The 25,659-nt window shown below is 30.5% G+C and overlaps 3 protein-coding genes and 2 long non-coding RNA genes across 5 annotated transcripts; 1 reads left to right on the plus strand and 4 right to left on the minus strand.

Annotated features, from left to right (window-relative positions):
• Window positions 1-107: 107 nt before the first annotated feature.
• Window positions 108-2,197, minus strand: LOC130508986 (vesicle-associated protein 1-2-like). The gene is made up of 8 exons (XM_057004493.1): window positions 2,039-2,197; window positions 1,886-1,956; window positions 1,727-1,808; window positions 1,538-1,653; window positions 1,297-1,464; window positions 1,143-1,193; window positions 621-698; window positions 108-491 (listed from the first exon to the last, which is right to left on the minus strand). Exons 1-8 carry the CDS (start codon window positions 2,085-2,087, stop codon window positions 375-377), a joined length of 732 nt encoding a protein of 243 aa, XP_056860473.1. The 5' UTR covers window positions 2,088-2,197; the 3' UTR covers window positions 108-374.
• Window positions 2,198-2,727: 530 nt separating this feature from the next.
• LOC108847744 (vesicle-associated protein 1-2-like) lies at window positions 2,728-4,085 on the minus strand. The gene is made up of 6 exons (XM_018621072.2): window positions 3,885-4,085; window positions 3,731-3,801; window positions 3,565-3,646; window positions 3,374-3,489; window positions 3,220-3,300; window positions 2,728-3,104 (listed from the first exon to the last, which is right to left on the minus strand). The coding sequence occupies exons 1-6, from the start codon at window positions 3,931-3,933 to the stop codon at window positions 2,973-2,975; spliced, it is 531 nt and encodes a 176-aa protein (XP_018476574.1). The 5' UTR covers window positions 3,934-4,085; the 3' UTR covers window positions 2,728-2,972.
• Window positions 4,086-7,830: 3,745 nt separating this feature from the next.
• LOC108847742 (vesicle-associated protein 1-2-like) lies at window positions 7,831-9,810 on the minus strand. Its single transcript, XM_018621071.2, has 7 exons — window positions 9,568-9,810; window positions 9,400-9,470; window positions 9,242-9,323; window positions 9,051-9,166; window positions 8,817-8,945; window positions 8,252-8,329; window positions 7,831-8,104 (listed from the first exon to the last, which is right to left on the minus strand). Exons 1-7 carry the CDS (start codon window positions 9,614-9,616, stop codon window positions 7,946-7,948), a joined length of 684 nt encoding a protein of 227 aa, XP_018476573.1. The 5' UTR covers window positions 9,617-9,810; the 3' UTR covers window positions 7,831-7,945.
• Window positions 9,811-20,303: 10,493 nt separating this feature from the next.
• Window positions 20,304-22,749, plus strand: LOC108826151 (uncharacterized). The gene is made up of 6 exons (XR_008943703.1): window positions 20,304-20,596; window positions 20,806-20,972; window positions 21,052-21,283; window positions 21,402-21,494; window positions 21,641-21,700; window positions 22,462-22,749. It is a non-coding gene; the product is annotated as an uncharacterized LOC108826151 (long non-coding RNA).
• Window positions 21,939-22,805, minus strand: LOC130509723 (uncharacterized). The gene is made up of 4 exons (XR_008943704.1): window positions 22,667-22,805; window positions 22,323-22,582; window positions 22,156-22,238; window positions 21,939-22,075 (listed from the first exon to the last, which is right to left on the minus strand). It is a non-coding gene; the product is annotated as an uncharacterized LOC130509723 (long non-coding RNA).
• Between the last annotated feature and the right edge of the window lie 2,854 nt (window positions 22,806-25,659).

A 25,659-nucleotide genomic window follows, 5' to 3' on the forward strand; every position in this document is an offset into this window, starting at 1 on the left:
CCCTCTGGCTCAGCTAGAGTTTTATCATCCTCAAACTATTGTTCAGTGATAATGTTTTATTTTATTTCTAACAAGTACAGAAAACGGAGACGAGAAGAAGTTAAGAGGAGGAGAGAACACACAGAAACAAAATTATGTCTTTTGGATTACAAATGTTGGAAAAAAAAGTCTTATGAAAACCGTAACACAATCAATACTCTAAGGCAACTAGGTTTGAGATTCAACCAAAGGTGAAATGAAAGAGGATAAAGACAAAGACTGAATGTCATTCTGACACAGTTTTGAATTTTCTTTTCCATGTCTTTTGGTTTTTGGTTTTTTTTTGCGGAAGCCACTTTTGATGTGGGTGTGGTAGTATAGTTTTACCAACGTGATCATGTCCTCTTCATAATGTATCCCAAGATTAGGCCTATTAGTCCTACCAAAAGAACGTACATGAACGGGATTCCACCACCACTCTGGCTTCTATTGCTTCCACGCTTCAACTGCTCCTGCAAATCATTAAACAAACAAAAGAAAATGGCTTCATCATTAAGACCAGGGAAGCTAGCTATGAAAGTGCTTGACCAATTTGCAGGTAGTGGTTGGTATACAACACGGACCAGGTGAAAGTTCCTTACCAATTCTTGTTGAAGTCTATTGTTCAGTTGAACCGCAGAGTTCTTTTCCTCGGTGAGCCTTGTGATGAGCGCTCTCGCCTGAAATCATACAGTTCGATAGGGATTCAATGTTTACATGTATCAGGAATCACCATACTTAGTAGCTAGTAAGTTTGTTGCAGATGCATAAACCGATTTGTGGAAAGCTAAAACCACAGCAAAAGAAACCATACTCCTCTAGACCATAGTATTAACGTACTTAACTCTACACAGCTAAAACAATTGATGAAAACTACAAACAAGGTAAAAATTCTTAAAGGTGATAAACTCAAAGGTTAAGGCTCTTGGTCTAATAAGCTCCACTTCAGAACTAAAGTGCACAGTTAGCGAGCCACAAAGTTTGCTAATAAGCGAAATGAGCTGGATAGGAAAGAAAAAAAAACAGCTCCAAAAACATAAAAGATAATCCCGTAAACATATAATACTGATACACTATTATCTTGAAAGCATTACATAAAAGATCAGAAAGTTGATTAAAAGTACCTCAGATGGGTTATCCTGAGGTTCAAGCCTGTCCACGCTAAATCTTGGAGCCTAAATAACAAACAAGACGATTATTACAAAAGGAAACTCCTAGCCATAGTACTAAAAAGAGATTCTATTTCCTTGGCTATTTGAAGCTGAGGTCTAAACTTACAGCAGTAAAGTCAGAAGCGTTGTTGTTGTTCCCATTGTCAGAGACAGAAGCTCTTGGGGAAGAGCCCTCTTCTGATCCTTCATGAACCGGTGAAGGTGGTTGCGGTGGATCAACATAGACAACTCTCAGTTTCGTCTCCTCAACTCGATTCCCCGCCTCTTTGCTAAACTGCAGAAACCGATAAGTCTCAGCAAGTAAGGAGATAAAGCAAGGTTTTATTAGAAACGAACATCAAAAATACCATCTCGGGAGTAACATCCTTGGGAGTGACACCGGGAGTAGCCACAACACATTGAAGCAAGAACTTGTCCTTGCACTGCATATCAGCAGGAGCTTCCTTCTGCGCTTGCATCGTCACTAAGTTTCCAAAAAGACAACAACGAATCTCAGTTTTTGGGATTTGCAATTTCTCAGTAAAACAAAAACTAACCAAGAACTTCGGAAGAGGATCTGGGAAGAACAACGCCAGTGTTAGGCCTCACACAATACTTCTTTGGATTCGTCGTTTTAACCTTAAAAATCAAACATCTAAGAATCTCAACGATAATCTTCAAAAATTTGAGAAGGATGATTGTTAATGAATTATCACCTTGAAGGCTACATAATTGTCGGTCTTGTTAGCCAAATAGAGAGAGCAAGAGATCTGTTTCTTCAATTCAACTAACACACATAAAATCACAAATCAAACGATTATTCGTTAGGCAGAGATCTAGAGTGCGGGAATCATTATGTATAAGCTTACAAGGGAATTGAAGGTCGATAGGATCGATTTCGAGAAGCGCGTTACTCATTCTGATGAGATCTCCCGCGGTTCAATCGTTTTCCGGTAGAGAGTGGTCCTCGTCGTCGTCGAGAGAGAGAGAGAGAGTTTTGGCGTCAATTTTGAAGGCTGGAGACGATATATGCCCTTCTTCTGATTCAAAGTGCGTCATTAATCTTGGGGGTATAATCGTCATTCAATCCCATGCGTTTTTTTTTAAAAGGGGTTGACCAGCGAAAGCGAGGTGGCAAACCACGACCCCCTTTTGATCCTTCTCTAATCTCTTTTTAATTAGTGTGTACCTAATTGATTGTCTATAAGGTTTTTTTTTCTGGGTCAAATAAGTTATCTCACAAGTAATTAATTACAGAAGAACGAGCAAACCTAATTGAATAAACTCAACCGAGAAAAATGTTAACTGGGAATAAAAAAAGATGATATTTCGAACTGTTGAGTTTGCATCTTTTTTCTATTCCAAATAAACATTTGACTTTTATCATTTTTTATATTCCAAATCTCTGATTCAGCTGATTAAGATCTATTGACAAAGTAAATAATATTTTAATATCTTTTTTTTTGTCGACAATATTTTAATATCTATTCAATAAAAAAATAGATAATGCTATTTTCCGCATGATCTAATCTGAAAGTAGAAGAGCTGCTCAAACCCACTCGAAACCTTGTAAATAAAGCTATCCAATAATTATATAAAAAATTTCGGACATCAATATTTTTTAGTGTAATGATTTAGGATATAAATATTTTTGTGTGCTTTAGGCGTCCAAATAGGACCAGACCTGCTCAGAACACACATTCATTTAAGATAACGATCCCTCGTGCAAAGCCACCTTTTCCGCCCGAGTATTTACCCTCATCTCCACAAGTTCCGTAGTTAGGTTGACTTCCTCTGTCCCTTTTAACCATGTATTGCCACTTCCCCTCCTTTCACTGTCCTTCTCCTTAAGCCCCTTGCGGAAATATACCATCTCGTACGTATCAGGATCCCACCACCACTCTGATTTCTATTGCTTCCGCGCTTCAACTGCTCCTGCAATCATCATATACATGTTTTTGATATTAGAGATTTTGGCAAAAGTGACACACTCTGTAGTTCAAAAATACAAGGATCATGAAGTGAAAGTTTTTGGTAAAGGTTCACGAACAGGTGATGGTAGTAGTGGTGGATCAACATAAACAACTCTCAGTTTGGTCTCCTCAACTCGATGCCCTGCCTCCTGGTTAAACTGCAGCCACGGACACCGTGTTAAGTCTCAGAAAATATGAGAGAAGCACCCATTTAGAACAGACATCAAATACCATCTCCGTAGTAATTTCTGTGGCAATAGCCCCGGGACTAGCCACAAAACACTGAACCAAGAACTTGTCCTTGCACTGCATATCAGCCGGAACTTCCTTTTGCGCTTGCATGATCACTAGTTCCCGAAAGACAATAAAAATCAAACACAAAAGGAAACGATATATGACGAAGGGAAGAGTGAGAGACTAACCTACAACTTCGATAGAGGATCCAGGAAGAACAACGCCAATATTAGGCCTCACACAATATCTTTTTGGATTCGTCGTTTTAACCTAATGATTGAGCATCGAGAAACATAAGATACACACAGAAGAATCTACAAAAATTAACAAGGATTCTAATGTATTATCTATCACCTTGAAGGCCACGTAACTGTCGGTCTTGTTAGTCAAATACTGAGAGCAAGAGATCTGTTTGTTCAATTCAACTACAAAAAAAAACACACATCAACAAATAGCCAGATCTAGAAGAAGGAATGCTTGCTTAAGTCATTGATCTATATATGCTTACAATGGAATTGAAGTTCGATAGGATCGATGTCGAAAAGCTCGTTACTCATTCTGATTAATCGGTTCAATCAATAACCGGGATTTCGTTTTCTGGTAGAGAGAGAGATAGAGCGGTGCTAGTCGTCGTCGATGGTGGACTGAGAGAGAGAGAGAAAGAGTTCTGCCGCCTGTTTTGAAGACTGGAGACGATCTATGCCCTTTCTTCCGACCCGAGATACGTCACTAAACTCGGGGTATAATTGTTATTTCATAGCAATCACCATTGACCAAGCTTGTTTTCAAAACAATGTTTGTCCAGCGAAGGCGGGTAACAATTATCCACTTTTATTTTCCCCTCAAATTTAAATTATATTAAAGGCCCATAGTCTAAAGAGTACCGGACCGAAGCCCCTAAAACATACAATCCGATAATAAGCCCATGAAACAAATCGGGCTACAAACACAAAAGAAGAATGGACCGAAGCCCAATTCCACAAAAAACCCCACCGACACCTCGGGAACCGGCCCAATCGGATAGGTTGTCGAGGATACTGGTTCGACACGTGGATAGATCTTCTCCATTCACTCTTCTCCATTCACTCTGCACGCATCACCACCGCTTCAACTCAACCGCCTCCGTCTCTAAGCCGCCCTGAGCAACACCTTCGCAATCCTCGTTCGTCGGAGCTTTGAACCGACAAGCCTCCTAACGAACCCATCACCATTCTTCACCACGCTGTCATCACGCCAGAGGGTTCATCAAACCTCGAGATCTTTTCCGACTTTGCACTACTTCACACTCTAGACGCGCGAACCGAAAACCACTTCTTTCTTCCCTTGAACTTCGTCAACTCCCCGTAGAACTTCACCGTCTACCGAATTACAGCTCGAGAGAGCATCAATCGTCAAAAACTAGATCTCATCTAGATACCTAATTTTTTTAAATATATATACCTAGTTTTTTTTAAGTACCTACTTTTTTTAATATATATAAATATAACAGAACAATAATAAGTTAATAACTCCAATTAAAAGAGACCTGAACATTCAACATTGGCAGTGGCTTACTTCCATCTTGCTTACTCTTTTTTTTTTTTAGAACATCTTGCTCTGTAGCCTAGACTTGTGTATGGATTAGGTAAAATGAATTCATTGGTGGCTCTTTGAGACTTGAGATTTACAAAAAAAAACATTTTTGATGTAAGTATCATAAATTTAAGAGGCAATTTGCTGGATATTCATAAGAAGCACATAAATAAAGAATATAGCCATGTTACAGTGATTTTTCTTTGACTTGACAGGTTATGTTCAAAATGGACAATTTACTCCTTTATAGCGCGTGCGCGTGACAAAAATGTGCAAACTGAAAAAATGTTAACAGTAGACTATATCGAATGTAGAATGGTCACATTATCAGACATATAAATGGCTTCTAATTATAATATATTTAAATCATAAACCAAAACCATATATATACTAAACCCTAAACCCAAACCATATACCCTAAACCTAAACTCTAAACCATATACCCAAACCATATAACCTAAACCCTAGACCCAAACTCTAAACCCAAACTCTAAACCCTAAACCCAAACCATATACCCTAAACTCAAACTCTAAACCCAAACCCTAAACCCAAATCCTAAACTCTAAATCCATGCAACATTGTTCTATGCTATTTTCAAATATCATATAGTATAGACAAAAACAATCAAACGAACACAAATCCATATACCCTAAACCCTAAATCCAATTTCTAAACCCAAACCCTAAACCATAAACCCAAACCATATAATCTAAACCCAAACTCTATACTCAGATCTTAAACCCAAACTTTAAAACCAAATCCTAAACCCAAATTCTAAACCCAAACCATACTATACTATGATCATAAAATAGAATAGAATAGGTTACTCAAAAATACTGTTCATCTTCCCAATTCAATCCATCGATTCTTCATCTTCTTAAATCCATTAAAACTACGGCGGTTTCAATCCATAATACACATTGGGATGGCTTCGAAAATGATTAAATAAACTACTATGCTCTTCAATCCGACCAGACTCACTTTGATTTCTTCGTTTTGATAGAATTTTAGAATCCTTTGCAAAGTTCTTCACAAAATTTACAGGTTTTGTGACTTTATTGCTGAAAAGAAAAATATTGAGATAAACAAATAGGAAGAAGAAGCGTGTGGGTCAGATGAAATAAGTGAAGGCAATTGTGTATATATTGTAAATAATATATGGAATAAGCACATGGTTTATAATGGCTATGTTCTTAATTTTTTCCATATAATAGTTATGTCCCCTAATTCCCCTAAATTTAATACTAAATCTGTTCTTTTAAAACAGAAGTACGTAACATTTCTTATGTGTAAATTTTAAGTTGAACTGCCACTTAAAAATTGTATTTTATCTTATATATTCACATTAGCCCTTCAAAAAAAAGTTTCGTTTCATTAGAAATAAAATATCTACCTAACAATTGACTTCACTAATCGTTATCGTATACACACGCTAACTAAGTCATATCAAGCAAATCGTTATATTTAGTTTTCGTAAGATTGACGTATGGAAATATTCCAGTCAATTATTTGAAAATCGGTAGATGTCATTGGTCTGGTTTGACCAGCATACCAATCAGGATATAATGTTAGAGGAAAAATCATTTTCATCTGAGTTACTCCAAAATACAGGATTAAATCAAGAGAAAATCAATTTAACTGAAGGAAACTAAATAATTTTCTTCCAATGGATATGTAGAGTAACATATTCCTCTTGTTTTTATAACAAGTTTATCAAGTACTTAAACGATTGTACAACGTGGTAAAATTAGGTACAAATTTTTACTAAATTGTACTATAGTCGAAATTCAACTTGGTAAAATTAGGTACAAAGTTTTACTAAGTTGTATCATTGTTGATGTACAATTTGATAAAACTTTGTATATAGTTTAACTAAGTTTAATAATTTTATAAAACGATTATACAACTGGAAGAAAAAGAAAAAGAAAAAAAAGATGTAAGTTTAAATTTATGATATAGGGTTTTTGGTCTTTTTGATTGATTTTCATATTATAAATTAATAAATAAATATGAAAAAGAGTAAATGAGAGCACAATGTTGTGGAGAGAATATTTCAGCATTTGATTCTTGAAAGATTTACAACTTTCATGTGGGTCAAACCATTGAACCAGTTAAACAATGTATAATTACAATAATATGCTTATACTAAATAAAATTTTAGAATTGACACGGGTCATATGATCCACATGCTTCCTTAGTCGCTCTATCAAGGACCTTACTTCTCAATCATTGGGGCTTTCTTCAAGCAAGCGGATCGGCCTATGCGTGACATGCTCCTCTCTCTATCTCATGCCCCGAATGCTGCTCACTTTTTTCTCGGGTTGTATTTTTACTTCATTATTGTTAACATTTCCTCTTTGTAATGTTTCCCTTCTTTCTTTAGTTCTGTAGTAATAAGTTGCACTTTCCAAAACTCACAAAATCTTATGAATTTTAACATTTTGCACCCCATAAAAGAAAAACTTGATACTGTCGTACATGTACTAAAGATTGGTCGCTCTTTGAGACGTCAGTTCACGGCTAGAGGTATTCTTATTCTATCAGAAAAGTCAATCAAGCGAGACGATTTAACTGTTTTATACTTCATTTTGTTTTCCTCTCTATGTTGTTATTGGTTGTGGAAACTGTATAACTATGATCGAAGATTCTAATCAATTTATAATAATAATTAAAAATTTACAAAGTAAGGCTGCTCAAAGCCTCAAACCCACTTGAAACCTTGTAGAGAAAGTTATAAAAGATAATAACGCAAATATTATAATGATCAAACTCCGATTATAGAAATCCAAACGATAAATATGTTAGGCATCAATCATAATCATATTACGCGATACATTCAGAGGTTTCATCATGGCGACACTCAGAACACACATTTAGCATGAAAAAAAACAGAAAACCGTTACAAGATTGTTTATTAAGATAACGATCTCTCGTGCAAATCTTTCGTCTCCAGAAGTTATGTAGTCAAACAGTAACGTTGACTTCCTTTGTTCACGTTAAATCTGTATTGCCACTTCCCCTTCTTTCACTGTCTTTCTTCTTAAGACTCTTGCGGAAATATACCATTTGATATGTATCAGGAGTCCACAACCACGCTGGCTTTTATCGATTCCACAACCACTCTGACTTTTATTGCTTCCCTGCTTCAACTGGTCCTATAATCATATACATTTTTGATAATCAGAGAGAGGTTCATGTTTGGCAAAAAGTGAACACAAGTTAAACAAAGCATGTCGGACATATATAGAGTTGGCAGGGAATAGTAGTTCAAAATATACACGTATCAGGTGAAAAGTCTTTACCAATTCTTGTTGAAGTTTTTTGTTCAGCTGAACCGCAGAGTTCTTTTCCTCAGTGAGCCTTGTGATGACTGCACTCGCCTGAAATCACAAAAGTCGATAGGCATCAACTTCTAAAAAATGGGAAGTTTTGCCAAATAGAAGCTAGTAGTTTGTTGCAATTTCATAAACTAATTAGTGGAAGCCATTCTTATAGATCAGAGTATTGATTACACGGCCGGCCCTAGACATAAGCCAGTGAAGCATTGGCCTATATCACTCAAATATTTTGAAGAAAATTGTATACATACAGATCCTAAAATTTATTTTAAAAATTTATTGAAACTATATATCCCCAAAATTTCAGGCCCTGATTGATGATGTATCAAACTCTCACACCCTAAAACATTGGTCAAAGCTACAAACAAGGTTAAATTTTTTAACGGTGATAAACACAAAGGTCTAATAAGCATAAGAATTAAAGTGTACAATAAGCGAGCCCATTAAGTTGGTAATAAATGGAATGATCTGGATAAGTTAAAAAAAAATAGCTCCAAAAAGACCTGACAAGCCTGAGGTGTATACTTACAGAAGCGTTCCCATTATCAGAGACGGAAGCTCTTGGTAAAGAACCTTCTTTTAATGGTGGTCGAGGTGGATCAACATAGACAACTCTCAGTTTAATGTTCTCGACTTGATTCCCTGACTCTTTGCTAAACTGCAGCGTTCATAAGATAAAAGAAAACAAAGTGTTAAGTCTCAGGAAATATGAGAGAAGCAATGCTTTAAAGTCCCAATTAGAAGAAGAAAAAAACATCAATACCATCTCAGTAGTAATTTCTGTGGCGATAGAGCCGGGACTAGCCACAAAACACTGAAACAAGAACTTGTCCTTGCACTGCATATCAGCCGGAACTTCCTTTTGCGCTTGCATGATCACTAGTTCCCGAAAGACAACAAAAATCAAACACAAAAGGAAACGATATATGACGAAGGGAAGAGTGAGAGACTAACCTACAACTTCGATAGAGGATCCAGGAAGAACAACGCCAATATTAGGCCTCACACAATATCTTTTTGGATTCGTCGTTTTAACCTAATGATTGAGCATCGAGAAACATAAGATACACACAGAAGAATCTACAAAAATTAACAACGATTCTAATGTATACCTTGAAGGCCACATAATTGTCGGTCTTGTTAGTCAAATACTGAGTGCAAGAGATATATTTCTTCAATTCAACTACACACAAAGTCAACGATCATAAGCAGATCTAGAAGAAGAAAGACATGCTAAAATCATTGAGATATCGGATATATATATATATATATATGCTTACAATGGAATTTAAGGTCGAGAGGATAGATGTCGAGAAGCTTGTTACTCATTGTGATTAAATCGCCGGAGTATTAGCCGGTTCAATTAATAACCAAGCTCGTCCAAAAAATATTCAAGTTGAGAGATCAAATCTCAAAGCTACAATTTAATCTTTGATAACTCTTTTAGATCTCTTAGAATCAAACAAATTTATAAGAACAACTTCTCTTTTAGATCCATTAACATGTGGGATATGGAAAACACAAACCTAATGTAATAGAAAATTTCCTTTTTCCTATTCTAGATTTTCTTTTTGTGTCATTTTAACATAATTAAACACTTATCAATATGTTAAATTTCCACGAGCTTGGAATTATCCAACAAGAGATACAAAGAGAGAAGAGGGTCTTGCCGCCAATTTTGAACTTTAGAGACGATTAATACCATTTCTTCTGACTCAAGATACGTCACTAAATCATGTTTTTTTTAAACATGTTTGACCAGGGCAAACGATGTGAGAAACCATTAGGAGAATTTGCATAAACTATCATATTCTTAATACCCTATACTTTTATGTTTTCTTAACTACATTTAGTTTTAATTTTAAATAATTGAAAAACACTTATATCTATACGATTAACTAATCTAGACTTAAAATTTAGAATTGAAAGATGTGATTTTGGACGGTGGAGTTTAGGATTTAAAAAAATAAATACATAAAATTTAAAATAATTATTTTTGAAATAATTTAAAATTTTTGAATTGCAAACTAAAAATATCAAAAGAAAAAATTGCAAAAAATAATTTCAAAAAGTCAAATTTAAAAATGTATAATTCAAAAACAATAAAAGTGTTATTTTTTAATTATTTAAATAATTATTTAAATAATTATTTTATTTATAAATTTATAAAGGAGGATAGAATAAACTTTTGCCTATTTAATGATTTGGAGGGTTAGTGGGAGATGAATTTAGGTATAGTTGATTCATTTTTGTTGTGAACAGCCGTCGTTTAGGTTAGAAAAAGAATAGAGAAGAAAACGTATTGAGGCAAATACCCGTTTAGGGTTTTTTATTAATGATATGATAATAATTTACAAACCCTTAAACCCAAATTTATACACACAGATGCAACAATTTTAAAAATCAATAGATTTGTTAAATTTATAAAGAGTTCTAATGAGTTTTTCATATTTAAAAAGTCTTGAAAACTATTCTACTATAAGAGCATCATTAACCCAAGTGGTTTAGGAGAGAGGTGCTTAAAATTTTTTATTCTTTTTCTAATTTTTTTTTGTGTGATTAAGAAAAAAAAAAAAAAAAAAACTAAAAGCCAACCAATTGCGCCCCACCAAGTGTTAGTGGGGCCCTCCTACTGTTGAAAAACCATCCAAGATCGTAGCTTATATAAGCCACAAAAGAGTTGGTTGTTTCAATTAATTGGGACCCACCTCATTTTTTATTAATTTTTTGGTAAACCACTCCCCATAAATACGTGCGTTAAAGATGCTCTAATGATTTTTGAGAATCTTGAGTATAAATGCAATATTTTGAAAGTTTTGATTTATGAGTTAAAATGTTAATAATTAAAATTCCAATAACACTAAATTTTGATAGAATTATAGAATCACTAAAACTTAGAATCTAAATGGTGACCAAGAAAATGAGTAGGAATAGTCTATTCCTTATCATTCATTTCAATTTACACCATTATAAAGAATCCCTTATATATTAAACAAGGAGCATTTTTAAAAACAAACCTTAATTGTGTAAGTTAATAACAAAATTGCCATTATGCTTAGATGTCAACATATAAGGCATTCTCACATCCTTATTCTAACAACCCTTTTATTACTAGACTATTTACATCAATATACCATTGGACATCCCATCACTTATATCATTTATTGATATTATCATAGAAACTATGCATTCATACACTCATTATGTGAAGGTTCATTATATAAATGTTAGTGGACTCACTATAATACAAACGCATAGTCAAGTTCATGTTGTCTTCTTTAAAACATTTTTTATTTTTTCTCTAAAACATATACAAACATTATTTCAAACCCTTATAATAGTTACCTCTTCAATGAATAAATTACTTAGTACAAAAAATAAACCTTTCTGTCATCCAAGATTTTCGAATTGCTAGCTTTAACGAAACTTTTGATTTTGATATATTTTATGTTTTATACTTTTGATTATGATATATTTAAGTTTATATTGGTTTAGACTTTCAATTATATCGGTTTATATTTTTGATTATAAAGCTTAGAATCTAACTATACCAAACACTTTTAAAAAAAAATAAACTATACAAACCTTAAGGTCAACAAAGTAATGTTTTTTGTCAAAAAAAAGTAATGTTTTTATGGGTGTATATCTCGGCGTTAAATCAATATATTTACTGAATACTATTAAATTACAGAATATAATGGTAAAATCTCATTGATTATAAGAACTAACAAAATCGGTTTATATTTGTTACAACCACAAACAATTAAAATATTAAAATATCTCACCGAATATACACAAACTACCAAATCGGGCGTTAGTATTTATATCCTAAATTAACTTCACAGAGAATTTTAGTTATAACAAATATCACTGATTACAAATCTCAATATATTCTAGCATCTAATTTATTAAAAGGGAAGTACAAAATGTACTTAGCCCTGAGTTTTGCACAAAAATTACATCTTTATGCCACTGATATTAAAACTCAGAGTTTTGAATTTAAATTGAACCAAAATGGTGAACCAAAAACGTGGTTTGCTTCTTTAAAAAATGATCCCATATATTTTGTTCAGTTGTACCAAAATCCATCTCTTAATTAATAAACCATTGCTAAATCATTAAATCACTTATTCTGTTATAAATAACTCATCACTAAACCACAACATCATTGGTTCCATACATATCGTAGTTTGTAATCTATAAAACACAGTTTACCAAAATTACTAACCCATTCAATTAGAAATCATTGCTAAACCAATTATTGTATTAATTTTTGATATTACCTTCCTTCCTCTTTGCCAATCTTGAATTCTGAGGATGTCACACCTGCGGTTTACATTGGTTCACTAAGTAATCAGAACCAATAATTAGAAACATATAATTCGAGAAATCATATTTTATATATTTAAAATTTTTTTTAGCAATAGACTTCTTAACCAATAAATTACATTCCGAATAAAATCTTTGATCTTTATGATTTCCTAAACTAAATTGTCCTCCCACAAATTATTCCTATATTATAGCCAATCAACCTAACAAACACAATATCATATCTTTTACATTAATACCGCAAGATTCGTTTTTGATTTATATTCTTGCAAATCACGCCTAAATAAATACCTTTAAACATATCTTCCTCTTATCACATTAACTTTCAAACAAACTTACAAATTTGTGTGTAGTTATATTTTTCATCATTTATTAGTAATATCTAAAAAAGTAAAAACCACATAAAAGAGTTATTTACATAATAAACAATTGAAATATAAATAGTATGTAAATATATTATTTTATTTATATTTCATATAAATAATATCCCAATAGAAATCGAATATGATAAATGTTGAAAAATGTAAAGTATATAGCACCAAATTTAAGATAGTATATATAACATTTTAATCATACATTAAAATTTTGGTTCATGAAAGACTATATAAAATATATTTGTACGGATGGGCAGGTCATATTTTTAAAATCTTAATGAAACGGTTGACAATTCAAAACAAAAATAAATTCACTCAATATAAACTATAAAAATTATTTTTTTTTGGAAATTTCATAATAAAAACACACATGAAGTCTAAACTAGAACACCTCAATACCATTAAAATAGTAGTTTTACTCTTTTTAATTATTCATGTAAATATAATAATATACAGTTAGCAATATGGTCTTTCGGATACCCGTTCAAGTATGGATCATTTTTCGAGTTATTAAGTTTTTTGAGTTTTAAAATTAGACTCCGTTCGACTACTCTAAATTCTTTTGGTGACTTTTGTGTTGGATTCTCCTGGTCTGAGTGGATTCAATTTTGACGTATTGGAACTTAAAAATATCCAAATAAATTTCTATCTAAAATTTGAAATATTTTTTACCAAAATAACCATATTACCTGATTCGGTTCATATATTTTGTATCCAAATTAAAAATAACCTAAAATTACCAAATAACCAAAACTAACCATATTAGCCATTTTGGTTCAAATTCGATTATGATGTATAGGAACCTAAAATATTCAAATAACCAATATACATTTAGTTATATAGTGGACATCTAAAATATATATATATATTTATTATGAAAATACATATTGATTTTTTAAAAACCAAAATCAAAACCCGCACGGGTGTGCGGGTCAAGCTCTAGTTATATGGTAAAATACAATAATCTACTGGTAGCAAATATAGAAACTAGAATATCTTTAATTATTCATATAGACATCGATGAACAACAAGTTTTAAATGGTACCAAATAATTGTTAACAACTAATTAGCTAATCCATAACCATTTCAACAAATAAATATCATTATTATAATATCAATACTAATAAAATAAACAAAATTTTGGACTCAACTTTATTTTAGATAGAATATTTTTAAAATATTATACACTATAATATTTCTAAATTTCTAAAAGTGTAATCTACATATATTAATATCTATGAAAATATCCTAATAATTTTAGTACCTATCTCCAATTAGTATATAAAATCACATATCATTTAGGTGACATTAATATAAATGTATATTACAAGAAAATATAAATACAAATATGTTTTAATCAATGTTTAAAAAACTGACTCATACATTAACCAGGCTATTTTTAGTTATTGGGTAATTTTAATATATAATAATATATATCAATATTAAAATATAAAATCATGTTTAAAAAAATATAGTAAAGTTTTTTTTTCATTTCATATAATATATAAAAAGATAATTAAGTATTTTTTGTAACAAGTTGGAGTTACGAATATAATAAAAATACAATAAGATTAAAATTAGTTAATTTTTAAAATATCCAATGCAAACATTAAAATTAAATTTTTAAATTTTTTAAAAATTAAAATTTAAATCGATTGGATCGGATTACATTTCCGCTATTATATATCGGATCACCGGGTGTACCGTTCGTCTTCAGATCTAAGTCAAGTTTAAAAACGACGATTTAAGTGCAAACTTTTTTAAATAGATAGAAATATTACAAATTAACAAAAAAAATTGTAACATTATTAATAAAAAAATTCATCATAAAATATTCCACGGTTTCACCAAAACCTAATCCCCTTTCACTTATTTTTCATCAACTTTTTTAAATTTAAGACAAATGAGTTTTGTTTGTTTTTATGACTTAATAAAATGAGATAAGCTTTTAGTCATTTAATATTAGGCCTAAATAATTTATCTTGCTACTACACTAATTAGAAAAAAATATGTTTTCAACTCAAATTGTCAAAATATTAAAAAAAATTCCAAACTGTAAAATGTAATATAATGTTAAACTAAAGTATAGTATACATGATCACAAGTATGTAATTTAAACATATATAGCCAAATCATAATAAACATAATATTAAATTAAATTTAATATACGTAATCACAACTCTGTAATTTGAATATTTTTATAATTATCTCATCCCGTGCAGGGCGCGGATCATTACCTAGTATTTATTACTTATGCTTCCTTAGAGCATCAGCAGCGCTGAAATCTCTTGGGCACGATTCTTTAAGCAATTATATTAATATATTACTATGGTTTATTTATCTGATTAACTTTAAATCAGAAGAAATAATTTTACTAATAAGAACAAGACATCTGTAGAAATCATTTCTTCCCAACTGCTCATCATTTTCTTGATCAGAAAACTTATCTCACCATTTCTTCTTTCTCTTTCTTACTTTATCATTCTTTATTAATACTTTTTGCAGATACTCCTCTCAAGAAACTACTACTAATCATGCTCTTAGCATTCCTTCATATTTAAGGAATAACTAGATTTTGACCCGTACGGTCATGTTTATATATATATTTGGTTTATTTTAATTAGTATATATTTTAAGATTATTCATATATTTAAATGTTTAAATCACTATTTCAACTACAATAATTTTATAGTTTTCATGCTGTTAATTAACTAACTATTTCAAATGATCACATATATATATTGCTTCTTATTATGTATGTATTTATATTTAATTTATTATGAACTCGATCCGTAATTCAAAATGCTAGATTTCTTTGAACATAATTTTATCATATTTAGTTCAATATAGTAGTTTTAGTTAAAATGTTTAGATTTGTTAGAAATGGCTTTGTATTTAATTTACTATAATCTCGACCCGCAATTCAAAATGCTAGATTTCTTTTTAGTAATCTGTTTTGTTTATTCAGTTTATATAATAGATTATTGTATATATAAATTTTTAAGATAAGTCAATTTTTGTACATTTTTATAATTAAACAGAAATGGATATTGCTTTCCAACAAAATCTTTTTTAAATCTATGTAAAATGTATTTTTGGAAAGTAATAATTTTAAGTGGCTATTATTATCATTACAATATTTTATATAATATTTTTTTATAAATCAAAACTAAATTAAATTTAAATTTCTGATTATTTTATGACAACTAAAATTAAAATAATTATTGAAAAGATTCTGAAAAGATTCTTTAAAGATTTTGTTAGAATTTTTTAAAAATTAATATTATTTTTATTTTTAAATACAAATGAAGATAGTAATGATATTACAGTTAAGTTATGAGTATTTTATAAATCTTCTAAATAATGGTACAACTTAAAATATCACACATGAAATGAAGTTGTGATTTCTATTTTAATATAATAGATTGCATCTTATTATGTATTTATTTTATATTTGATTTTATTATGATCCCGACCCATAATTCAAAGTGCTAGATTTCCTTGAAAAATTTGTTTTGTTTAAAGATTTTGTTAGAATTTTTTAAAATTAATATTTATTTTTATTTTAAATAAAAATGAAGATAGTAAATGATATTACAGTTAAGTTATGAGTATTTTATAAATCTTCTAAATAATGGTACAACTTAAAATATCACACATGAAATGAAATTGTGATTTCTATTTTAATATAATAAGATTGCATCTTATTATGTATTTATTTTATATTTGATTTATTATGATCCCGACCCATAATTCAAAGTGCTAGATTTCCTTGAGAAATTTGTTTTGTTTATTCAGTTTATATAATAAATTATTGTATATATAAAAGTTTAAGAAAATTTAATTTTTTATACATGTATTATATAGTTTATTAATGTTAAACCATTCTACCAACATATTATATTTTTAGAATAAATGTTTTATATTTATGAAAATAAAATATACTTAATTATCAATTTAAAATAATTTTATCATATTTAGTTCAATATAGTAATTTTAATTAAAATATTAGATTTGTTAGAAATGGCATACTTCAGAATTATTTTGTATTTAATTTACTATAATCCCGACCCGTAATTCAAAGTGTTAAATTTCTTTTAGTAATTTGTTTTGTTTATTCAGTTTATAATAATAGATCATTGTATATATAATATTTTAAGATAAGTTAATTTTTATACATGTTATATAATTAAACAGAAATGGATATTGCTTTCCAACAAAATCTTTTAAAAATCTTTGTAAAATTTATTTTTGAAAAGCAATCATTTTAAGTGGCTATTATTATCATTACCATATTTTATATAATTTTATTTTTTGTTTATAAATCAAAACTAATTAAATTTAAATTTCTGATTATATTTATGACAACTAAAATTTAAATTAATCAATTTTCGAAAATAAATTTTATAAGGATTCTGAAAAGATTCTTTAAAGATTTTTTTAGAATTTCATTAAATTAGTATTTATTTTTATCTTAAATAAAAATGAATATATTAAATGATATTATTTAATATGAAGATTAATTAAAGATAAAAATTCAGTGTGACCAAATCTAGTAAGTAGTCCATTTTTTAAAAAAATTCACACATGAATTTTAAAGTTATGACTTCTGTTTAAATATAATATATATATTACATTTATTCCTTATTAAATTTGAAAAGGAACAAATTTTCTTTTTGTTTTATTCAGTTTCATTCATTTTCTTCTTATTCCTATTATCCCTTAAATGATACTAAGTTAGACCCTTAAAATTTTTAAATAACAAATGGATTATATATGTTATTAAAAATATCAAACCAATAACACATGATTTTGTAAAAATGTTAAAATCTACTACCCATTAAATATAGACATTTAGAATTCTAACAATCATTATAAATGTATCTTCCACTAACATCGTCAAAACCTCATATTTTATGTATTTGTGAAAATGTCCATCTAACAAAGGTAAACATGAATAGTGGTAAAAAAAAACAAAACTTCCCCAATCATTAGCTCCTTTGGTCTCCCTCTTTTTTTTTAAGCTAATGAAAAATATAGTTTTAATAATCTAATTTTTTTATGTAAGGAGCAGATCTCTTTTTAATTATTAAGAGCATATCAAGTTATATAGTAAATAATTAAGACTGAATGAATCCCTTTGTAATCATTCAATTATATTTTTATCAGGCTTTCAAAACGTGAAATTATATATTTTATATTTTTTTAATACATATTAAGATGTATAGTTAATATAAGGGTCCGGGTTTAATAAAATCACAAGATAAATCATATTTGTTCTAAAATAGTACTTCTGTTTTAATAAATAGACTAGAATTTAATCTGCTTGTATATTATTTTCAATTTTTATGTGTCATATTTAAGAAAATGTCATGTTTTTTATTGTGTGTACATTGCTCATGGTTATTCAGACAAATAAATAAAGTATAGATAATTCATGTGACATTTGATAATTTATTAGAAAATGATCTTAACTTTTTAGTCTGTATGTATATATATAATATATATATGTTTATTAGGCATAACAAAAAAGTATTTTATGTATATATTAATAAAGCAAAAAAAACATCCATGTCTTATAGCAAAATGCTATATCATGTTTTCTCAATTTTATATTTGAAGATAATATTTATAGTTTTGCATACATCATCATTTATACAAATTTCATCAGTTAATTATATAGTTCAAAGCCTAACAAACACTAATATATATATATGAGCAGTCCCATTCTCAATGAGCATACATTGGAAGAATAAGCAAGGTTCACCAATAGAGACTCAACAACACAAGTGATTCACCATTATATTTCTTAGTAATCAGATATGTCTCAAGCAAAACTGGCTAAAAATTTCCAGATAGATTAACTATCATCACAACTAAAAGAGCCTAGATAAGGAAAGTTACTCAACTTCTAATTCAGTGTGAACTTTCAAGGAGAGTGGTAAAGAAAAAAAAAGATAAAATCAAATAATTGGGCAAGTCAGGAATATAATAAGGATTAAGTTTACACCACTTCAACTATACTTAGCTTCCTCACGTATCTCAGCTAGATTTTTGACAAAAAGGTACAGTTGCTGGTCAAGTACTTTTGACCCCGCAACCCAATCAGTCATTTTATTAAATTATTAAATTTCTTTTGAATCAATCAGATGAAGGAAAAAATAAGCTGACCGAGACAAAAACAAAGTAGTGTATAAATTTTTAAAAATGTGTTTGACTTCTTCTAGGCAAGGTTTTAGTGGATAGCTTTAAACAAGATCCAGAAGCAAGCTCTAAAAATAACAATAACTAGATTTTGACCCGCCCTTAAAAGGGCGGGATTATTTCGAATGATATAAATTTTATTTTTGATTGCGTATATACTTTTAAATGTTACACATGAAGTGTTATATTCATTGTTCGCTAATCTGGTCCGGACCCGCTACATCGATGACTCTATATGTAATCTGGTTAAACTATATTTAAAAGTTCTATTAAATCTGCAATTTTGTTATAATCTTTTACATTCTCTAAATTTTATTTTATTATTATATTTTTTGGTCAGCATTATTATACAAATTAACAATTTTAATTCAACCCTCTTTATAATTGATAAATAAACTATAATTTTAAAAATATTTAATATATATATATATATATATATATATATTAACTTATGAAATTATTTATTGGTTTATATATCGTACTTTAATATTTGTTTTAATAAGTTGAAGTATGTTGTAAAATTCATGCATTTATTTTATTATGTTATTTTATAATTTAGAAATAGTTAATAGATGGATTAAGTTACTTTATATTTATTACTTGATGTAGCAATTTAACTAAGAATATAAATTATGTATATATAAATACTATAGAATTTTATTTCTTAGTATATAAATAAAAAATGAATTAAAAATCATTTTTAACTACAGTTAGTTATTAATTATGACTTCTATGATTTAAAATTAAATATTTAAAAGAAATGTGTATTTACAATTTAAATAAAATATATTAAAGATATTATTAAGATGTAATCTTAGTAAAATATATTTAAGAATATTTTTTTAAAGATATTGTTTTGAAAATATTAAAATAATTGGTTAGATATAGTATATATTTAATAATAATTAAGTTAGTTATAAGATAAATAATATGAAAATATAGTGGTCCAATCTAGACTATTTGCAAGTAGATAAAAAATTATTGTTTTAATTGTATTGATTGTAATGTATGAGTCAATTAATTGAGCCATAGATGAAACATTTAAACAAAAACTATAGACTAAGCCCAATTTTAAAATAAAACAGATTAGTTCGGGAAAAAAAGTTAACAAACAAACCTAAGTCTTTTTTTCTATACTTCGCTTCCTTTTTGTCGGAGAATCAAATAAAAGACTTTTCATCTTCTCTGTTCATCTCTTTGCGACGCTTTTTATCAGAGATCAAATTGATGGATCGATCTTTGTGAGAAAACGATGATTCAAAACCAACAATGATACTAATCCCAACTTCCTCTTCTTCGTCTTACTCTTGTTGTACCCTTCCTCAAGCTTCCTTCAATTCTAATTCATATCCATCAAATCAGTCTCTGTTCCTCTCCAAATCCGGTTATCCAATTCCACATGGTACTTATGCTTCAGTCTGTTGATTTAAACTCCTTTCGCTAGGATCTGAGTATAAGTCTAAGCCTTCTGATCCTTAAAGTAGCCCAAAAAGATTTGCATGTTAGAGTCTACATATATTTCTGGATCGTTAATGAGATTTGGTTATTTAGATGGATTGATTTTTTGTTTGTTTCATGTTTATATATATTAACTATGAGAAATCGTTGTAGATTGGTAGCTTGAAACATCAACCAGCAATGGAAACAGAGGATGATGAATCAGTGAGCATGAATGGAATAGCGTGTTCAAGATGGATATTCTCAAATAATATGCCGTTCGTAATGAAACAAAAACTCCAAATTTAGACTCCAGTGACTCAGAATCGAGGATCTCAAAGGTAACTATTTTTTATAAAAATATAAAAAAGACTCTTGTGATTAAGTAGGATAGATATATAAATTCTTAAATGTTTTCAGGTTTGAAGTATTAGCATCAGAACGGAATGAAAGTTATATAGAGGAGATAGAGAGAACCATCTGATCTGAGCTTACTAAAAAAAAAAGAGTTACAACAGAGGGAGTCTCTGTTTAAGAAAAAATAACAGAGGGGGTCTGAGAAGAGCTAAGGAGAGAAGAACTGAATATGTATCAAAGGAGAGACAAAGGAAGAACATGCAAGGTTTCTCTATGATGAAAGTTATAGTAAAAGGTTGTTCATGTCCCCACAGTTGCTGTAAATTTGTGTTTAAATTTCCATCACAGTTTTGGTTGATGTCAGGTTTCATATTTCTGTGTTTGTCTAATATGTCTGTCTACAATTCAACCAGATGCAATCACTTTGCAGAGATCTCCGGGACAGAGGATGAAACTTTCCATTAGGCAGATGATACAAAGAGATAAAGTTCTCAAATATTATGATGGTATGTACGAATAGGAGTAAGAAACATGTTCTCATGTATTATTCTTCTTTTTCAATTAATTGTGTATGGTTGTTTTGTATAAGGTTTGGAAATAATTTGTATTTTTTTAATTTGTTTTGCATGATTTGAAACGTTTTGGAGAGAAGACCATAGTCCAGATTACAAATTTAGACAACGCATTTGTCGACCAACTGGGACAAAACACGGTTAGTAAATTCCATTCTTTTTTTAAGCTATTAGCTGAATGAATAATTTTTATGTTTAACATTAGATGAAAGCAACTTAGCAGCAGCTAGGATATCGATTAAGTAGTACTGTTGGTTTAACTATACTTGGTACCTTTTAAGTTGATTCAGTGATGAATATATTTGTTTATGTGAATGATAGTGTAATCGATTGTAGATAAAAGAGAAAACTTAATTGTTTGAAAATAGAAGAATAAATAGACTGTCTTGTCCAAAAACATAAGCAAATCCAAACATTTTAGTTAAGTGTTTCATAAATAGATGAAATATAGGTTGGCAGAAATGACAAATCACTTCATGAACCATCAAATGAAACCAATTCCACTTGTCTGAAACCTGCATTGCACAACAAAATCAACTTATAATTTATAAAGAAAAATAAACTTGTATACTGTTGAGTCTATCATTCAGAATACCTTATCACTCATGATCTTTTTGTGTCAACCCCCTTAACTTGGACCGTAGCTACTGCTCCAAGATCAGTAACATCCCACGATATCTGTTTCAATAACAAAAAAGATTTACTTTATTATAATAGTTAACAAATATAAAGAAAATAATAATAATTGTTTTGTATACATACCAATTAGAAAAAGGGTTTCAGCTTTCCATTGAATATCTCCTCGTACTTAGCAAATTAAGGAATTGATTATCATTCCGATACGCAGAGGGGGTTATTGTTGTGTCTCCTATGATATTCAACTTTTACTGTTGATTTGTAGGTGAAATTTACCTCCTGCTCCAGTTATTTTAAAGGTGTCAATGAGCTTCCATTCACCAACAGGGGGTAACGTTGAACACGAAACATTTGAGATCTTTTGCATGAAGCCTGGATTTAGCACCCTGATAAGAAAACACAATAGAATATGGATCAGTATTAGTTGAGAATTGATATCTATCTATATAGCAAAATGAAATGTATCTTACAGTTTGGTGTACCAGGACGCACTCAAAACTCTCTCCTCCATAACTGGTGTTTTGTTTTCAGCAATGAAACATTTTTAGAGTTAGACGCCATTCATCTCTGTAAGGTTTGAGATCCGTAATAAGACACATTTTTCTTTCGTTTGACATGTTTGTCCTGAGAGTTGGATGGGCAGTCTTTATTTGTAGTCTCAGTATATATAGATGGGTGAAGAAATCTAGGTTAACCTGTATTTATGGCGAGGATAGATGTAGAAACGATATTTTCTCCTTTCTGTTGTTAAGGAAATCATATATATTGTAATATAAGTTATTCAATCTTTTTAGATACTATTAAAATTGTTTGCGCAAAACAGTGTAACTAATTAGGAAGTTATATTTAATAGGCTGTGTATTTTTAGAATATCTTGCTAATCAATCATTGATTTTTTTAGAATATTAGCAAAATTCCTTGCGGATACATCGTTAGGGAAGTTACATTTATTTCATAGTGCTGCTATTACGTGGAGAAAAAGGATTAATGAAAAAAAAGGTAATACTCGATCTGTTAGATGGAAATATGGAATAAGATACTTGAGGAATTTTTTACAAAAAGATACTTGAGGAATTAGATTTTTAATTAGCTTAGCTATATATGATAAGAATGAGAAATTTACGGTTAAAAACTCAAAATTTGAAATCGATGGGCTTCAGAAAAAATGGGTTGACAAACTCATTTATTTTATAACTACAATCCAAGTATCCAAACACTTATTTATTAAAAATGCTATCCATGTTACCAAACACACCGAATTTGTACTTCAGCTTTAATAAGATAGATATGACAGTTTCAAAGTCATCAACTCATGAAAGTGAAATGCAACAAAGGTATGAAAAGTTTAACCTTTTGAAGATATAAAGTTATAAACCTATTTTTTATCCATTTCCAATAAGATAGAAGAATAAATTTAATCTAGGCCAAATTCAATAGTATTTACCACTTTTAAGCTGCACAAAGTAATGGGCCTTATCTCTAGTATCTCTCTATAAATTCTCATTTCCCCATTCTCCTCGTCTTAGTTGTCTACGATCTTTAAAAAATATTGCGACTATCATAAGCATGAAAATGATTCATTTATCAAGTAACCAATCGGCAAAACTGAAGTTGTACATGCATAATATGCTTTGTGGTTTTATCAAGCCTCTTGAATTTGATTTCCGGAGCCATCAGGAACAGACATAGGGAATCCTTGAGGATTAGACTGACATAATTCCAATAGTGAAAAAAGCACCTCTATTAAAAACTAAAGTTTCGTCTCCTGGAAAAATTACCATAAATTTCAGAGAGTACCTCAAACACGAAGAAATCTAACCTAGATACCATTGTGAAAGTGTGACCCAAATGTGTCGGCAATCTAGTAATCAGTCGATCTACCATATCCAGATTCAAAATCCTAACTCAAATTTGAATTGAAATTACCTGAAACAGTGGTGAAATTATTAATTAGGTTCTGATGTCCTTCGAATATCTCCACTCGACATTTTTTCTTTCTGTTCAATACATTACAAAAATCTAAACGATGGAAACAAGGTGCGATTCTATTAGGTTCTCATATCCTTGAAATGATCAATTAGATTCTGATGTTCTTTGCTTGCTCTTGTAGTCTTATATTTAAGAAAGCCTCCTTGAACATTTCTTGCTTTTTGAGACGTTAGATTTGCAAAACTTGGTTAGTTAAAAACACAAAATATTAAGAAAGAGACTTTGTAAAAAGGCTAGTGTTGGAGGATCGTACCATTCGCGAACTGAATACACATTGACTATGCTCAATATGGGAAAGCCGGCCTGCATAAAATGATAACCTTCAAAAAAGAAGAAAAGATGACTCGAACATTGGGCTGTCTCGTAGACTCCGTTAATCGCTACTCATAGCCGAAAGCCAACCACTCCGACCTATGCAAGCAACAATGTAATGATGACTGTCGAAACGACTCCCTAACACAGTCACTACGAAACAGAAAAGAGAGAAGGAATTAGCTATATAAGAGCATTCAATGAAGAAGAAAAGGGACACAAGACTGATAGCGAGAGAGTAAAGAGAAATAGTCAATGACGAATTCGTTATCCCTTTTATTTCCCTCTTCGACAAACAGGTTAAACACTTGAGTAAAGAAAATCTTTGGTCCCTTAAACTATTATTTTTTGTTTGATTAGATCTTTAAGCTAGGCTACTGGTTTTATGATTCAATAATTGACATCCACTGTGGGGCCTTAAGGTTTACAATGCACGAAGTTCACAAGCAATCGCAAAGCCAAAAGGAATGTCTACATCTTCGACCGGAAAACTCTCATCTAAAGCAGTCGACCAACAAACATACAGTATTGCGCTACAAAGGAAGACACGAAGGAGGTAGGAAAAAAACAAAAAAAAGTCAACCCCCGGGAACACACGACCTCCACCTTCAGCCGCTATCGACGCTTTACTTTCGAACGCCAGGAAGACTCCACCACACACCGTCAACGGTACGAACAATTCCCACAAAAAATGGCAAGCGCGGCGTAAGATTCTGACTCTCTGACGGAGCTACCAAAACCCACGCACGGCCAAGAAAGAACCCCCATATACCAAAGTTTTGGCCGCACGCCCTAGCCGATAAAATAGATGAACTTACGCGCGGAAGAAACACACAAATAAGCGACCTAAGTCTAGATGCCGACTCCACCCAACAACAAGAGGAAGAGCAAACGGGACCCCTGAATTCTAGGGGCTTGTCCGCCGAACTGACTGCTCAACTTCAGCAAAATCTCTTCGGAGACTTGGAAACACCAAAGCAAACAAAAAACCGTCCCCCCAACCCATGACGACCGCCATCTCCCTGAAGACGAAGAATGAGACAACGTGGTTCAAGAATTACTGGAGACCTGAAGAAACATAATCCCTCGGGTGCACCAATCTACCAGCGCCGCACCGGAAATAGATCATGTACTCGAAGAAACTCAGAACTCCCCATTCACA

Source organism: Raphanus sativus, chromosome 3 (genome assembly GCF_000801105.2).
Source record: "Raphanus sativus cultivar WK10039 chromosome 3, ASM80110v3, whole genome shotgun sequence".
NCBI classification, from domain to species: Eukaryota; Viridiplantae; Streptophyta; class Magnoliopsida; order Brassicales; family Brassicaceae; genus Raphanus; species Raphanus sativus.

Excerpts from the sequence above, each read along its gene's own strand:
- LOC130508986 (XM_057004493.1), bottom strand. The coding sequence starts at position 2,087 with ATGAGTAACGCGCTTCTCGAAATCGATCCTATCGACCTTCAATTCCCT. Across the intron at positions 1,654-1,726 it reads ATCCTCTTCCGAAGTTCTTG|TGACGATGCAAGCGCAGAAG; the intron begins GTTAGTTTTTGT and ends TTGGAAACTTAG. Across the intron at positions 492-620 it reads ATAGACTTCAACAAGAATTG|GAGCAGTTGAAGCGTGGAAG; the intron begins GTAAGGAACTTT and ends AATGATTTGCAG.
- LOC108847742 (XM_018621071.2), bottom strand. The coding sequence starts at position 9,616 with ATGAGTAACAAGCTTCTCGACATCTATCCTCTCGACCTTAAATTCCAT. Across the intron at positions 9,324-9,399 it reads ACAATTATGTGGCCTTCAAG|GTTAAAACGACGAATCCAAA; the intron begins GTATACATTAGA and ends CTCAATCATTAG. Across the intron at positions 8,330-8,816 it reads CTGATAATGGGAACGCTTCT|GCGAGTGCAGTCATCACAAG; the intron begins GTAAGTATACAC and ends TTGTGATTTCAG.
- LOC108847744 (XM_018621072.2), bottom strand. The coding sequence starts at position 3,933 with ATGAGTAACGAGCTTTTCGACATCGATCCTATCGAACTTCAATTCCAT. Across the intron at positions 3,647-3,730 it reads ACAGTTACGTGGCCTTCAAG|GTTAAAACGACGAATCCAAA; the intron begins GTGATAGATAAT and ends CTCAATCATTAG. Across the intron at positions 3,301-3,373 it reads CAGAAATTACTACGGAGATG|TTTAACCAGGAGGCAGGGCA; the intron begins GTATTTGATGTC and ends CCGTGGCTGCAG.